At 35.4% G+C, this 17,937-nt stretch overlaps 1 protein-coding gene across 9 annotated transcripts in view; it reads right to left on the bottom strand.

Annotated features, from left to right (window-relative positions):
• ST3GAL3 (ST3 beta-galactoside alpha-2,3-sialyltransferase 3) overlaps nt 1–17,937 on the bottom strand; it is a 182,023-nt gene that overhangs the window by 155,768 nt on the left and 8,318 nt on the right. For all 9 annotated transcript variants that reach the window (XM_023535032.1, XM_011367534.2, XM_011367533.2 and 6 more), the window contains exon 2: nt 10,710–10,854. In XM_023535032.1, the coding sequence (XP_023390800.1) occupies nt 10,710–10,824 (115 nt within the window). In that variant the 5' untranslated portion in view covers nt 10,825–10,854. The remainder of the gene's footprint in view (nt 1–10,709; nt 10,855–17,937) is intronic.

Below are 17,937 nucleotides of genomic sequence, written 5' to 3'. Positions count from 1 at the left end.
TCACCTCTATTATTCATGGCAAAAGGTCAGTGGAATTTCTTACCCCCATATGTAATGTTTCCTTTTCTGTCTGCTTTCAAGATTTTTGCCTTTTTAAAGATTTCAAGAGTTTTATCATGTTCTAGACACCCCCAACCCATAATATTTATCCTTTAGAGTTTGCTGAGCTTCTTAGATTTGTAAGTCAATGTTTTTCACCAAATTTAAGAAGTTTTGGGACATTATTTCTTCAATATCTTTCTTACAATTCCCATATATATGAGGCAATTTTACATTGTCCCTGAGGCTCTGCTCACTTTTCAATATATTTTCTTTCTGTGGTTCAGATTAGATAACTTCTAAAGCACTCTCTGCAAATTCATCGACTTCTTGAAACCCAATCTATTATTAGGTGAAATCTTCATTTCTGTTACTATAGTTTTCAGTTCTAGAATTTGCATTTGGTTACTTTTTATAATTTCAATTTCCCTGCTGAGACTTTCTGTTCACTGTATTTCTCTTTAATGCTACATTATTCATATCTGGGCTATCTTACTTGATGAAAATCATATCTTAGGTTTTTTTCTTAATATAGATGTTTTCCTGTTTGTTTATGTCTAGTAACCTCTTATTGAACACTGGACACTGTGGATATTACAGGTAGAAACCATGAATATTATTATCTTCCTCTGAAGAGTATTAATTTGTATTTTAATAGGCAGTTCAATTATCACCTGACCACCTTGAATATGTACAGCCAACATTTTATGCTATGTTTAATATAGAACTGAGGAAAGTCGATGGTATTTTTGACTTCTCTAACTTGATGAGACCCAAGCTGGGGCTTGGTTTTAGGCCTTTTTAGGGTGTCTTGAGTAGACCTTACTCTATAGTGAGATCTTTCTTCCTAAGGCCAGGCCTTTCTGGTGTCTGAGCTGGATGTCAGGGAGTTAAAGTGTTAATGAGATCTCTTCACTCTGGCAGGATTGTAACTTCAAAGACCCTGGTACTTCATTACCCCAACACTGGCTAGACATCTACTTTCATCTTGTAGCAGCTGCTATCTATACGATTAAGCCTCAGGTGGTTTTTCCCTGTGCATAGATAGCCCAGCACTCAGCTACTGGCTCATAGGAATTCCCTCCACAGACTTCTGGGACCCTCTCTCCGAATAATTCTCTACTCAGTGACGGCCATACCACGGATTCCAACTGCTTCAACTTCCCTGAACTCTGACCTCTGACTCCTCAGCTTAGTGGACACATCACAGAGTGTTTAGATTCCAGCTCTATGAACGGGGCTGGGAGATTGTCCCCAAAATGAGAACTTGGCAACTGTGGACCTCACCTCATGAGTTTTCCTTCTATTGGGTACTAAAATTTTATACTAGCTATTGTCCACTGCTTGACAAGAGTTGCCTAATTTATTTTATCCAGTTCCACAGCTGTGTGTAGAGAGAGGGTTAGCCTGATACCAGTTGTGCCACCCTAAGCCACAGGCTTAGCTTAAGCTAAGTTAAATTTATCCTTCTCTCGATATCAGACCCAAACTGGGAGTTGCTATATTAAACGTTGTGGTATAAATTTTTAAAGGTCCAATAACACAGGAAATTAATCTTATGAAAAATCCACTTTAATTTATTAAAAACAAATAAAAATTAAAATAATTAAAATACGTAAAACTTCCATTACATGAATCATAGGAATCAGGCCTATATAAAAGGCAACTACTCAACTCTTATAGGCAATGACCTGAATAAAGCATCGGAGCCAAGAGAAATATAAGTATTCTATAATATAAGAAATGTAAGTATTATATAAGTATTTTGGAGATGAACTGAAGCACGTCCAATCTTTCTAACTCCAAGACTATGTTGATTTGTTCATTTATTTAAATATACATACATATATTTTTACTAACTCTATATGCTCCTGTCTGTATATACTTGCACATATACACATAGTGTATGATAAATTCTAAATACTTCTCTTTTATTAAAAAATTTTTAGAGCAGTTTTAAGTTCACGGCCAAATGAGGGAAAAGTACAGAGATTTCTCATATTCTCCCTGCCCCCACATATGTATATTGACCCCCATTATCAACATCCCCCACCTGTACAGGTATATTTCTAAAACTGATGAACCTACACTGACACATCACTATCAACCAAAGTCATAGTTTACATTACATTACACAGTACATTCTGTGTTTGGATAAAAGTATAATGACATATATCCATCATTATAATATCATACAGATTTAATACCCTAAATTCTTTGTGCCCTGCCTATTCATTCTTCCCTCTACCCCGAACCTTTGGTAATCACTAATCCTTTTACTGTCTCCAATGTTCTGCCTTTTCCAGAATATCATATAATTGGAATCATACCGTACATAGCATTGTCAGATTGGCTTCTCTCACTTAGCAATATGCATTTAAGGTTCCTCCATTTCTTTTCATGACTTGATAGCTCATTTCTTTTTAGCACTGAATAATATTCCATTGCTCAGATGTACTACAGTTTATTCATCTATTCAACTATTGAAGAACATCTTGGTTGGTTCCAATTTTGGGCAGTTATGAATAATGCTGCTATAAACATCCATGTGCAAGTTTTTGTGTGGACAGAAGTTTTCAACTACTTTGGGTAAATGCAATTGCTGGATTGTAGTGTAAGAGTATGGTTAGTTTCGTAAGAAACTGCCTTCCAAAGTAGATGTACCATTTTGCATTCCCATCAGCAATGAGAATTCCCGATGTTCCACATCTTCTTCAGCATTTGGTGTCATCAGTGCTCCATATTTTGGCCATTCTAATAGGTGTGTAATTTTATCTCACTTTTGTTTTAATTTGCATTTTCCTGATAACATATGATGTTAAGCATCTTTTCATATTTATTTTTCATCTGTATACCTTCTTTGGTGAAGTCTTTGGCCCATTTTGGGTTGTCTTTGTTCTTATTGTTGAGTTTTAAGTGTTCTTTATATACTTTGGATAACAGACCTTTAACAAGTGTGTCTTTTATAAATGTTTTCTCTCAAACTGTGGCTTGTCCTTTCACTCTCTTCATAGAGCTAAAGTTTTTAATGTTAATGAAGTCCAGTTTATCAGCTCTTTCTTCCATAGATCATGCCTGTGGTGTTATATCTAAAAAAGTTATCACCAAACCCAAGGTTGTCTAGATTTTCTCCTCTTCTAAAAACCTTACAGTTATGTGTTTTCCATTTAGGTCTGTGATCCATTTTGAATTAATTTTTATGAAAGGTATAAGGTCTGATCTAGAATCATTTCTTTGCATTTGGGTGTCCAGTTGTTCTAGCACCACTTGTTGAAAAGACTGTCTTCTTCTCCACAGTATTGCCTTTCCCCCTTTGTCAAAGATCAGTTGGCTGTATCTATGTGGGTCTATTTCTGGGCCCTCTATTCTGTTCCATGGAATATTTGTCTATTCTTTTCCCAATACCACACTATTTGATTACTGTACCTTTACAGTAAGTCTTAAAGTCAGGCGATGCCAGTCTTCCAACTTTGTTCTTCTTCCACAATATCATGCTGGTTATTCTAGGTCTTTTGCCTCTCCCAAACATTAGAATCAGTTTATTGGTGTTCAAAAAACAACTTGGGATTTTTACTGGATTACCTTGAATCTACAGATCAACTTGGGAAGAACTGACACCTTGACAATAGAGTCTCCCTGTCCATGAACAGAGAATCTCTCTCTCCATTTCTTTTATTTTGTTCATTAGAGTTTTATAGTTTTTCTCATATAGATCTTATACACATTTTGTTAGACTTATATCTAAGTACTTTAAGGGTATTACCATTTGTAAGTGGTATTGTGTTTTTAAATTCCACATGTTCATTGCTGATTTATAGGAAACTGATTGACTTTTGTATATTAACCTTGTGTTCTGCAACCTAGCTATAATCATGTACTGGTTCAATTTTCTGTCAAAATTCTTTGGATTTTCTAAAGATAATCATGCCATCTTTGAACAAAAAGTTTTATTTCTTCCTTTGCAATCTGCGTAATTTTTATTTTTTCTTGTTTTATTGCATTAGCTAGGACTTCCAGTAGAATGTTGAAAAGGTGTGGTGAGAGAGGACATCCTTGCCTTGCTCCTGATCTTAGTGGGAAAGCTTCTAGTTTCTCACTATTATGACATTAGCTGTAGTTTCTTTGTTTGTTTGTTTTGTAGATATACCTTATCAAGTTGAGGAAATTTCCTTCTGTTCCTAGTTTACTGAAAGCTTTTATCATGACTAGGTGTTGAATTTTTCAAATATCTTTTCTGCATCTATTGACATGATTTTTCTTCTTTAGCCTGATGTTTGAATGATTTTTGAATGTTGAATGTCTTGCATACCTGATAAATCCCATGACCATGGTGTAAAATTCTTTATACAGATTATTGGATTTGATTTGCTGTTATTTAGAATTTTCCCATCTATGTTCATGAGAGATATTGGTGTGTAGTTTTCTTGTAATGTCTTTATTTGGTTTTAGTATTAGGGTAATGCTGGCCTAACAAGTGAGTTGGAAAGTATTCCTCTGCTTCTCTCTTCTGAAAGAGATGGTAGAAAATTGGCTTAATAACCCATCTGTGCCCAGTGCTTTCTGTTCTGGAAGGTATTATTGATTTGATTTCTTTGATATATGTCTATGAAGATTATCAATTTCTTTTTCTGAGTTTTCGCAAATGATACCTTTCAAGGAATTGGTCCATGTCATCTAGGCTATCAAATATGTAGATATAGAGTTGTTCATAGTATTTCTTTATAATTCTTTTAATATTCACGGGATTAGTAGTGATAATCTCTCTTTCATTTCTAATATTAGTAATTTGTGTCTTCTCTCTTCTTTATTTAGTTAGCCTGGCTGGAGACTTATTGATTTTATTTATCTTTTCAAGAAAACTGGTTTTGTTTTCATTGATTTTCTCTATTGTTCTCCTATTTTTAATTTCACTGATTTCTGCTCTAATTTTTATTATTCTTCTTCCTTATCCTTTGGATTTAATTTGCTCTTCTTTTTCTAGCTTCCTAAGATGGGAACTTAAGATTATTGATTTTAGATCTTTCCTTTTTTCTAATATATGCATCCGACGCTATAAATTTCCCTCTGCTTTTGTGGCATCTCACAAATTTTGGTGAGTTGTGTCTTCATTTTCATTCAAAATATTTTAAAATTTCTTTTGATATTTCTTTGACTCTTGTGTTATTTAGAAGTGTACTGTTTAAATCCATGTATTTTTGTATTTTCCAGTTTCCTGTTACCAAGTTCTAGTTTTTCTTGTCATCTGAAAGAACACATTGTATGATTTCTACCTTTTCAAATTTGTTAAGGTATGTTTTATGACCCAGAATGTGGTCTTTACTGTTGAATGTCTATGTGAGCTTGATAAGATTGAGTATTCTGCTGAAGTTAAAAGAAGTGGTCTATACATCTCGATTATATCCAGTTGATTGATGGTGCTGTTGAGTTCAACGATGTCATTACTGATTTTCTTCCTGCTGGATCTGTCCTTATTTTTTGATCCACTCTGACAATCTCTGCCTTTTAATTGGTGCATTTAGACCATTGATGTTCAAACTGATTATTGATATAGCTGAAGTAATACCATATGTATTACTGTTTTCCATTTGTTGCGCTTGTTCTTTGTTCCCATTTTTGTCTTTTACTTCTTATAGCTTTTGTTTTTAACTGAGCATTTTATGATTCCATATACTTCTTTTTCTTAGCAGATTGGTTATACTTCTGTTTTTACTTTGTACAACAAATTCAAGTCCACTTTCAAAAAACGCTACACCACCACACACGTAGTGTCAGTACCTTATAATAAAATAATCCTAATGCCTACCTCTCACCCCTTGTATTATTTCTGTCATTCATTTCATTTATACATAAGTGCACTTGTATATGCATATATATGATCTATACATAACCATACGTAATCAAATACATTGATGGTATTATTATTTTGAACTGTTATCTGTTACATGAATTAAGAAAAATAAAAGTTCTTATTTTACCTTTACTTATTCCTTCTCCAATGCTCTTCCTTTATGTAGATATGGGTTTCTGATCAATATTATTTTCTTCTCTCTGAAGAACTTCTGAAAAACATTTCTTGCAAGGCAGGTCTATTAGAAACAAACTCCCTCAATTTTTGTTTATCTGAGAGTCCATTCTCTCTTGAAGAATAATTTCACAAGGCACAGAATTCTAGGTTGGTGGGTTTTTTTTTAACACTTTCAATATCTCACTCCAATCTCTTCTTACTTACATGGTCTCTGAGGTGAAGTGAGATATATAATTCTTATCTGTGTCCCTGTATAGGTATTTTTTTTCTTCTGGCTTCTTTCAGGAATTTTCTTTATCTTTGATTTTCTGTAGTTTTAAAAATTATATGCCTAGGTGTAGTCTTTTAGGCATTTTCCTGCTACATGTTCTCTGAGTTTCCTGGATCTGTGGTTTGGTGTCTGACATTAATTTGGGGAAATTCTTAGTCATTATTATTCCAAATATTTCTTCTGTTCCTTTCTTTTTTCTACTTCTGGTATTCCTATTATGTGGGTAACTACCTTTTGTAGTTGTCCCACAGTCCTTGGATATACTGCTCTTTTTTTTTTTTTTTTCCTTTTCAGTCTTTCTTCTCTTTCTTTTTGGTTTTTGAGGATACTATTGATATATCCTCTAGTTCAGAGATTCTTTCCCTAGCTGTGTCCAGTCTACTAATAAGCCCACCAAAGGCATGTTTTGTATCTCTAGTGGTTCTTTTTGTTTTTTTTTCTTAGGATTTCCATCTTCCTGTTTACATTGCCCATCCGTTCTTGCATGCTGTCTACTTTATCCATTAGAGCCCTTAGCATATTAATCATAGTTGTTTTAAGTTGCCAGTGTGATAATTCCAATATCCCTGACACATCTGGTTCTAATGCTTGCTCTGTCTCTTCAAATTGTTTTTTGCCTTTTGTTACACTTTATCTTTTCTTGATAGCCAGACATGATGTACCGGGTAAAACAAACTGCTATAAATAGGGCTTTATTAATGTGGTGGTGATGTGGAGGGGGAAGGGAAATATTCTATAGTTCTATGGTTAGGTCTCAGTCTTTCAGTGAGCCTATGACTCTGGACTGTGAACTTCACAAGCATTTCTCAGTATTCCTCTCCCCAATTAGGTGGGATAAGATGGCTAGCGTGGGCTGGAGCTGGCTATTTCCTTTCTCCCATGTGTAAAGCTAGAGATGGCTGGAGTCGGTATGTCCCTTACTTGGTCACTTAGGCTCTGATAATACTCCAACAGGTCAGGCTCTGGCTAACCAGTTTCTCTTCAGGGCAGGCCTTGTTAAGAAGAACAAAGTGCTCTGGTATATTTCAAAATGATTCCTTTTCCTCACTCCCTGCCGGAATGATGCATGAGGAGATTTTTCTCCAATGTTTACTGTGAGAATCTGGTCGAGCTCCTGGAGGTAAATCTCACGTATTGTGGGGACCCCCTGTGACTGGGTCCTCCTGGAATTTTCTTGTCTACACTGAGCCTCCGGCAATTTGTCAATTATAATTCAAGTTTTCCTATTATGACAGTAGCTTCTGTGACAGTTTCTGCATGAGACTATGTATTCACCTGTCTCTCCAATCTTGGGGGGCAGCAGCTTGCCCTGTGTCCTCTTCTCTCTTATGGATACAAGAAGAGTTATTGATTTTTCAGTCTTTTCAGTTTTTTACTTGTTGTTAGGACAAAGTAGCAACTTTCAAGCTCCTTAACATGTGGAACTGGAAATTGCAAACAACAGAACTTTTTAAAAACAGATTAATAACTAGACCAATCTCAGTCTTGCAGTCTTTCAGATTAAGTTTTTGACCCAAGTCCTGGCAATCTGACTAAGCCTTTGCCATATGTAGCTCTCAGCTGCTAAAAACAAAGCAGTTTGCATCCTTCAACAATATGCCTTGAGATAATGAAATCATAAAATTTTCTATCTGGAAGGGATTCTATGCTCTAACATGGCATTTTAGTCAGACCTGTTGTTTAGAATATAAGGCATTTTAATAGTTATTTTATTTCTTTCTCACATTATAGGCTGACAGCATAAAGGTCCATGCTCATCTTATATCCAGTTTAAACAGAACAGTACCTGGACCATAACAGGAATGTACTGCTAGTAGAATGAATAATTTAATAAAAAACTCTAGATTCCTGTCTCCCACCATGAAGGAGGTCCAATAGGTAATTGTGGTAAAGTCATAAGTAGTATAAAAATTAAGAAAAAAGTAATACTAAAGATATTTATTTCTCATACTTGAAAATGCCCTCTGAGCTCTCCAGATAAAGACATGCTAACTTAATTACTGAGCTTCTTTGAAGCCTGTTTCTACATCTGTAAAAGAGGATAATAATAATCAATATAAACTATGAAGATTAAATGAGATTATAATACAAAGTTCCCATTACAATACAGACAGTATAGTAGACAATAAATTGTTATTTTCATTTCATTATTATTGGCATCATCATCAATATTACTAAACCAAAGCCTAAGTTTCACTTACACAGCAGTCATCTGTTTTGGGAAACTCCTTCAGCTAACTTAGTAAGTAAGCCATCAGAGTTGGTCGTATTACTCAGTTCTCTAATATTATAGCACAGAACATAATATGCTACAGTAAGAAGGTCTAAACAACCTATTCAAAGTCAAATATCTAAAAAGCTTGAGAGTCAGAATAACAGAAAAGATGTGAATACTAGTTAGTCAGCTAACAACTAACCCAAAGGACAGCAGATAACTATTAATAAATTACTGAAGTCTACAGCACTAGTGAATAGCAGCACCATGTCACTTCCAACTTAATCAACCCCTTTGTCATCTAGAGGACTTTCTCTTTCTCTTCCCCTTATTTTCCTTCCTTTTTCTTTCTCTGTCTCCCTCCTGATACCCTACTATTCTTCTCTGAGTCCCTTTCCTCTCTCTTTCTACCAATTAGAATACAAAATTAAATCCTATCCTTAGTGTTTATTATACTTTTCAATAAAATAATGAACATAGGTTTTAAAGACAGAAATTTAGGATTTCTAAAAATAGAAAATTCCAGATCTAATAAATTAGCTGTGTAACTTAGGTAAACTAATTAAACTAAATACTTCGGTCTGTTCAATTGGAAAATAGAGATAATAATAGCATCTTTACACCGTTATAGTAAGAATTGAATTAAATGTGTAAACTGTCTAGCCTAAAACCTGACACATAATAGGTCTTCCATAAAGTTAATGTCTTTCTTGACTTCTCTAGGAAAATATTATCTAATCCTTGATTATGTCTTCTACAGGTCAGTAGCTCTTAAGAGACAAAGAGACCCCCACCTCTGCACATAATTCCATCTATTTTATGGATACTGATGAATCCACCCATTACAGATACACATAATGCCTCTAACTACAGAATTTTTCAACTGCACTGATATAAGCCTTCCTTATCTTGAGTAGTCTTCATGATTTAAAAATAAGTCGGAGCAGAGAAATTTAAATTAACTCCGGAAACAAAAAGTAATTAGTGATAATTATAAGCTAAGCATTTAAGAGGCACTTAAACACTTCATATAAAACAATAAATAAAAGATGTAACACTATATTTTTAAAACTGGCTTGAAATTGCTTCAGCAGTTTGAGCCATGTGAAAAATAAATGAACTACTTCATAGGAACAGTTACCATGTTAAGGTCTCAATATAAGGCCAACCGCCAGTTGCCTCTTTCAATTCACTCGAACTCATTTTAATCTCATACCTAAAGACTAACTCTACTCTCAAGTGAATTCTACGTTGGTATCTGGTAGATGTTTGTAAAAATAAAACTACTTTAGAAAAGATGCATTCCCTAGGAATCTGAACAGACTACCTGAAATTTCCTGCACGGAGCTCAAACAGCCTTTAGACAAAAGAACCAAAAGGAAAACTACTTGTGGTCACTGCATGATACTTCAAGCTACAGTCAGGAAGAGAATATGCAAAGCCTGATGCCGCTCAACTCAACGCAAGCCCTTCACCTGTAAGCCTAAAACCATAACACGGGCAATAATAGGTAAATCCAAACTAAGCCAGAGGGGTTCAGGCAGCTGTGTAGAACAATGCTGGGTAACACATAAGACCTAAGGTACACATGGAAGAAAGAGATTAGGAGTTACTCATTGCAGGGAGGGGTGAGGGGGGAAGCCATTATTCTATTTATATATAAGTTCAGTACCAGCAAGGGCTAATAAAAAGGGGAAATAGATGAAATTTCTTTAGGGAAAATAAAACAAAGGCAACATTAAATTGAAAACTGAAAATTCAAGGAAAAGGTAAAGATGAATTTTTTAAGGGCAAAAGAAAATCAACTTTACTACCAAGCCCTCAGTCAATAAATGGCAAGTGGGAGCAACAATACGCTAATTAAAAAGAACAACATTTAAGAACTAGAAGTACTAATATAGTTTGAGTTTTTATTGAAGAACAGCACATTTTTACTAAGTTCACTAAAGGATTTGCCATGGCATGCAGTTTTTTTTTTTAAGTTCTTAATCTACAGCAATGAAAGTGGTAGTTTATTTCTAAACCTAAAAACCAGAAATGGTCAGTTTACTCTCACTGCCCACCTCTAAAGAATATAAGAGCGTTGCAGCCAGATGAAAACCCAGTAACTTATCTGCAACAGGCTTTTCCTGGGAGTAGGCTAGAGTGACCATACTTACTGGAGTCCTCCCACTGGAAAAAATGTAGCTTCCACGCAGAATAATACAAAAATCCCAATACCAGAAAAAGGCAGAGGGCTAGCAGCAGATTGCGCACAAATACCAAGAGTCCCATCTTCACATGATTTACGATTTCCTACATGACCTGAAAAAATAAAAAACACACAAGAAAGCCAATTTAGGTCTTAAAAGATAAAGCAATCATCTTATCGATATATTCTACTTTAAAATAAGTATTTACAGAATTTCAAAATGAAGAACACCTGGAAATACCACTGAGTTCATGACACAGCATCCTCCAACCTGCTCATCTCCGTGTCAAGAAACAGCTTTGCCAGTCACTCAGCATCCAAGCCAGAACTCGGCAGTCATCCTGTGTCCCACCGCTTCCTCATTCCCAACATCGAATCAGTAACCAAATTCTGGCAATTCCAACCTCCCAAATAAGTATAAATCATATCCCCACCATCACTACCCTCCATCCATGCCACCACTGTTTTCCTACAGACAAGCTTCCCGGCCTCCATTTGCATTCTCCCAAATCCATTTTCCACACAGTACAGGAGTAGTCTGTTAACACAAAATCGGATATTAGTTCCCTGTCTAAACCCCTTAGTACCAGCATTCTACTGCTGCTGTAATAAAACACCACAAACTTAGCAGCTTAAAACAACACCAATTTATTTTCTCAGAATTCTGTAGGCCAAAAGTCCAGGTATAGTGCGGCTCAGCTGGGTCATCTGCATAGAGTCTCACAAGGCCAAAACCAAATGGTCAGCAGGGCTTTCTGGAGATGTTGGAGATGAATCCACTTCCAGGTTCATTCAGGCTGTTGTTGGCCAAATTCAGTTCCTGGAGCTGTAAGGCCGAGGTCCCCATTTCCTTGCTGGTTGTCAGTCTCTGCTCCTGTATTCCTTCTCATGTTTTCCATGTGGTCCCCTACAGCCATGGTGGGTTAAGTCCTTCTCACTGTGAAGCTCTCCAATTTTCCCTTCTACCACATCTTGCTTCTGCTTCCAGCCAGAGAAATTTATTTGCTTTTCAGGCTCATGTGATTAGACTGGGCTCACTTGAACAATTCAAGATAATCTCCCCGCTGTTTGAAGGTCAATAGCCTTACCTTTATATGCAATTTTTTTGCCATATAAAGTAACATATTTTCAGATTCCAGGGGTTAGGATATAAACATCTTTGGTGGGCCATTCTGTGTAACATACCTTTCATTAAATTCTCAATTCTTCTATAATGGAGTAATTGACCTTAGAATCTAGCAACTACTGACTGTACCCCTATTTACTCTCCAACCCATCTCTTGCGTCTCCCAACCTCATTTGTGTCCTATGGTCTAGCCATTCTTTCTTTCCACTGAACGTTGCCTTATTGTTTCTCTTCTCAAGGCCTGTCTGGAATACATTCTCCCCAACTCTGTTTCACCTGCTGCACATTCTTTGATAGTCCTCTTAAATGTCACATCGGCAAGAAGACTTCCCAGGATCACCCCTCCCCACCCCCACTCAGATATCTTACCCACAAAATATATGAGAAAGAAATTATGTATAAATATGATAAACAAAATAATAAAAGTCATCATTTACAGATTATATAATTGTCTACCTAGAAAAGCCAAGAGAATCAACTGTAGAAATATTAGAATAGGAAGTTCAATAAAGCAGGTGATTCTAAGATTAAATAAAAAGCATCTTAAAAACTATACCAGCAATAACCAATTAGAAAATATAAGGAAAAAAAATACCACTCATGATTGCAACAAAAACTATAAAATATTTAAGAATAAACTTAGGAGGAAATAAGCAAGGTTTTCACCAAAGGACATAAAAGATCCAAATAAATATAGAAATAGAAGATTCTTAAGTGAGAATATTCAATAATGGAAATATGTCCACCTTCTTGAAATGTCAGTTCTCTATAAATTGTCTAACTCCAATCAAAATCCATTATTTTTTTAATATTTAAAGTCAATCTGAAGACTTCATGCCCAAGAGGAGCCAAGAAATTTTTTAAAGAAAAAATAATGAGATGAGGATTTGCCTTACCAGATGTTGAAACCATTTTTGTACCTGAAAGCAGAAAAATGCTCAAAGAGTGAGGACATGTCAAAAAAAAAAAAAGAAGCCTAATGGCCAAACCTGGAGCAATTTATAACCCCTTAAATAAGAATCTACTAAATGAGGAGAGGAGAAAACTCTCCTATGGAATGGAATGTCAACAGATGAATGCAGAGGAATAATGTAATTAGAAAATCTTTTAGAGACCATTTTAGAAATAATTCAGCTAAAAAACAAAGGATGCTAAAATTAATGGGTAAATTCTTGAGAAATGGTATTTATATAGTCTTAAAGTATCTCCCCACAAGATACTTATTACAGAGGGGAAAAGAGTAACTTTACAATGGAGAACTCTGATAGACACCACCATAAACTAGCTGAAGGATATATAGAAAGGCTTTTGTAATATTTTTGCAATTTTTTTGTAAGTCTGAAATTACTTCAAAATTAAAAGTTAAAAAAAGAACTTTAAACTAAATGTTCAGATAAATATTCAATAAACATCCAAAAAAAGATTATGCAGACACTTAAGATGCTATTTATTAAAATATTTTATTAACTTCACATGGGAAATGCTTATGATATAATATTGAAAGAAAAATGTTAAGACATAGGTATCGTACCCTCAACTATAAAAAAAAAAAGACTAGAAGAAAACATAACAGATTCATGCTGAGAATTTTTCTGGCTGTGGGGGTACACTTGGCCTCCCTGCAGAGCCATAAAAGAGCATGCAGGTAAAGAGCTGCAACTGCTCATGGTAAGCTCTCTTCAGCATGTAGAGGGAACGCAGCAATCTGGACTCAGCCTCTCCTCACATATGCATCTTATCTCAGAAAATGAAGTGTCTCTCTTGTCCAAAGCTAATGCAACAAACACTAAGTGCCAGGAATTATGCAAGGCACAAGGGACTCAAAGGCAGTCAAACTCAGACCCTTCCCTAAAGGAGCTGTCTGACTTCACATTTCCTGGTCATTCTTCAACCCACCAGGATCTGATCTTGCTTTTTATCCTACCCAGGACTTGACCTCTCTGAAATGGCATCTGAAATGGTGAGAGAAGGTACAGCATGGTGGTAAGAGCCTTTTCACTGCCTACTTTGCCTAGCAATACCAATGCACCTTTTAGGACGCTGTTCAAGCCTTACCTCCTTCAAGAAGCTTTCCTTAATCATAGCCCTACACCCTGGCTGTCTGTGCTCCCATAACATCCCATGCTTATCTCTGTCATAGCATTTATAAAACATCTTGTTTATTTTTCTCTCTACAAAGAATTAGCATGCGGGTTGAAAGCAGAATCCATAACTTAGATCTGTGAATCACCAGCATTTAACAGCATAGCATCTACTACATAGCAATACTCAAGAAGTGTTTAAAATTAAAAATATTTCTAATTACATGCCCCAACTGTAGATATAATTAATGTAATTTGTATACATTCCAAAGAGTAATATATACTAAAGGTATAATTTGTGTGTGTGTGTGTGTGTGTGTGTAGTATATTATATAGTTTTAGTGTATACACACACATTTATATATGGCAATTTTTAATGTAGAGAGAAGCTTGGGGTACTGTCTGAAGTTTTTTTTAAATTCTCATTCTGTAGATACCCCCTAAGGCAACCTCGTTCCACTTCTGTGACTTCAATTACTATCATTATCCCAAACTTTATATATTCCTTCTAGATATCTCTCCTACGTTCCAAGTCCATTTATTTAACTTCCTATTCCATATCATCCTCTAGATTTTTACAGATGTCTCAGACTCCCTATAAACCTCTTTCTCCAGTGTCCACCATCTCAATAAAAGGCAACACCTTCAAGAAGGTGCTTCTGTCAGAAACCTAGAAATTATCCTGCACATTACCTTCCTTCTCACTCTCATCTCATCCTCCAAATATTATCAGTCATCAAATCCTATGAATTTTACCTCTTAAATACTTATCGAATCCACCCATGCCTCCATCTTCACTGCCACCATCCTATTTCAAGTCACTATAATCCTTTGCTTGGACTACTACTATAACCTCCTAATAAGCCCCCCATATACATTCTTGATCCTCTCTAATTCATTCTCCACACAGCAGCCGATGTGAACTTATTTCACTCTGTAAATTTCCCCTACTATCCTTACAGTAAAGTCCCAAACCCTTCAACAGAGCCTATAAGACTCTGCATGATCTGGCTCCTGACCACCTCTCCTCCCACATTTCTGGCCATCTTTTACCACCTAACCTCTATGAGTCCACAACACTGAATGTCTTTCAGTGTTCTGAACTCACCATGTTCTCTCTTAACATCAGGCTAAAGCTTTTTTGACTCCACCGCTTCATCTAGCCAACTCACACTCATTCTTTAAGTCTCAGCTTAAAGGTTAATTGCCCAGAGAAACCTTACCTATCTCCACACTTTTGACCTCTCCATTACAAATTCTCACAGCACCTGCATATCTCCATTCCATTACATAACGTGCTTATAATCTTATGAGTATTTGTTAAACATTTATGTTTTGGCTAATCGAGGCAAGGAACATGTTTATTTTGTTGACCATGGTATCCCTGGTAGGTACTCAAAAACTATCTGTTCACTGACTGAATATTCAGTCAGTTATAATACACTCTAAAAAAGGTACAAAAGGCACATAAGGTACATAAAGCTAGGTTATTTGAATCAGTCATAAAAATAAAATTAATTAAAATTTGAACTCACTGAAACAAACTGTACCAAACTTCTGTCATTTTTTAAACATCCTATAATATGGTTATTTACAGAACTACACCAGGCAACAAGTTTTTGTCTGAAATGTCAGAATTTTGCCGACCTTCGGATATCAGCCACAATTGATAGAAACTCAATCATGACAAATTTACACAGAGCAAAAACCACAAAGTATTTCCTGATAGAAACTCAATTATGACAAATTTACATAGAGCAAAAACCACAAAGTATTTCCTGAGCATGTCTCCTGTGAATATTTTTGAGGCAAGCTAATTAGAAGTTATTAAATACTATTTATTATCTAGCTTCCCAAACAATTACTGAAAAAGCTCATCAATTTTTTATAACATTTTTGCTGAATGCATACTTCCTATTCAGACTTTATGCATGACTACGCAGATTTAAGTAGTTAATTAATATGCAATGTATTAAATTATTCTATTAAGAATTGTGCATTTTCTAATTGCAAGTCATTGTGAGGGATACAATAATTAATATTGCTAATATTCATGAAATGAAGCACTTACTGTGAACCAACTACAGTTCTAAGAGTTTTGTATGATTTAATTCGATGAATCTTCTCAACAATCCTATGAGATTATCATTCCCACTATATGAAGAAGAAACTGAGGCACAGAAAGATTAAATTATCTTGTCTAAGGTCACAATGCTAGTAAGTGGCAGAGCCAGGATTCAAATCCAAATGATCTGGCGTTAGTCATACAACACTGGTCATTTGAAAAGGGAAGGGTATATCAGGACAATAATAAAAAGGAAGCAGTACAGGATTTAAACAGAAATACTACAATAAAAGTGGAAGAAAGGAACGAGGAAGGTCAAGGTGGAAACGCGGTAGATGAAGACCACTCGACAAAATAAATTTTGTCACAGAATAGATAAAGATCCTTAACAAAGATTCTCCCAGCCCTACCCACTCCCGAATGGCTCTGTAAAACAAGAGGTAACTAAGAAAAGAAATTAAAGGAAGAGCTCAGGGAAAAAACAGTAAAACAATATTTTTTAAATAAAACTAAATTAGCATTCAGAAAAACGACGTGATCATAAAAACAAAGCTTCAACAGAAGAGAACAAAGTGGATGTTGCTGAAAATACACTAAGAGTCCTGAAAGCCATGATGGATTAAAAATGAGCAAAATAAAATGAAAAATAAATTTAAAAGGACTGCCAAAACAAAGACAAAACACAAAACAAAAACACGTAGCAAAGGCAGTCATAGGAGATCCAGCATAAGCATAATTGCTAACTGAAAAAGAAAACGAAGCAAATGAAACAAAAAAAGATATGCAAAAATGGATAATTAGAGAGAGCTAGGCTGAGGGCAAGTGTGTCACTGCGGTTTTGTCTGCATTCCCATGATGGTTAATGATAATGAACATCTTTCCATGTGCTCAATTCTTACTAGTTTATCTCATGTTACTCCAATTCTCTGTTACAGTTAATAATTCTTACATCAACCTTTACCTGCTCAAAGTACCCTGTGGTTTCGTTCTTCTGATTGGGCTCAGACTCCTGGAACATGGGCAATCAGTGACTTTCTAAGTAGAAATTCGACATCTACCAAGGTTTTAAAAACAGAAGACAGAGAGAAAAGCTGAAAAATATGCTGTCCCTGGTCAGATGCTCCCTTTAGAAGGGGCTGAGAAAAAGCCTAGAAGAGAGGGGGTAAAAATCAAAGGGAACAAAACTTTCATTTTTTCACGTTTTAGTTCATCTTTGTTTTTACCAAAAAATAAAAACAGAAAACAAAAAAACTTTTCTGAATAGGAGTTTGTTAAGGTTTGGTTTTATTAGGTTTTTGCTTATTTTTTTTAAATAGTGTTCAGAGGATAAGGTTCTAGAGATATATATTTTTTTTAATTTGGAAAAGATGACTTCTATGTAGATTAAAAAAACCGGAATGTTTGAAAAGATAACTTTCCTTTGCCTAGGCCAACTGAGATGAAAGGGTGGTGGCTGGTGTTGAAGGTGGTTAGGAGATGGTGACAGGTCCAGAAAACTAGAAACAAAACTGTAGCACGAGAGCAGCAATAACAATGAATGCGCATAGCTGTGTTCTAATAAAGCCTGTAGGCCAGCTGGCCAACCTCTGCTACGGACATACAGCACGTAACAAAAGCCTAAAAACGTGGATGAGAATTTAAAAACTTTAAATTCAACATAGTGTCTTCTCTAGTCAAAGAGGAAGGAGACTGGGAGAAAATACATAGGAAGCATATATCGGAAGTGCAATGTTCTATTTCTTTAAAAAACAAAAGCTGAAGCAATATGGCATATTAAGATATTCTTGTATGTGTAAAATATATCATTATAAAGTATGAGACAAATGTTCCTTTTCATTACTATTATTTCTCTGAGACTTTAGATATCTTAGGGCCTATGTAGTAGGGTCATAGTTTATCTGCCCATATCTTTAAAAAAAAAAAA

The sequence above is a fragment of the Pteropus vampyrus genome, unplaced genomic scaffold (genome assembly GCF_000151845.1).
Source record: "Pteropus vampyrus isolate Shadow unplaced genomic scaffold, Pvam_2.0 Scaffold135, whole genome shotgun sequence".
Classification (NCBI taxonomy): domain Eukaryota; kingdom Metazoa; phylum Chordata; class Mammalia; order Chiroptera; family Pteropodidae; genus Pteropus; species Pteropus vampyrus.
This window is presented reverse-complemented; position numbering and strand designations above follow the sequence as displayed.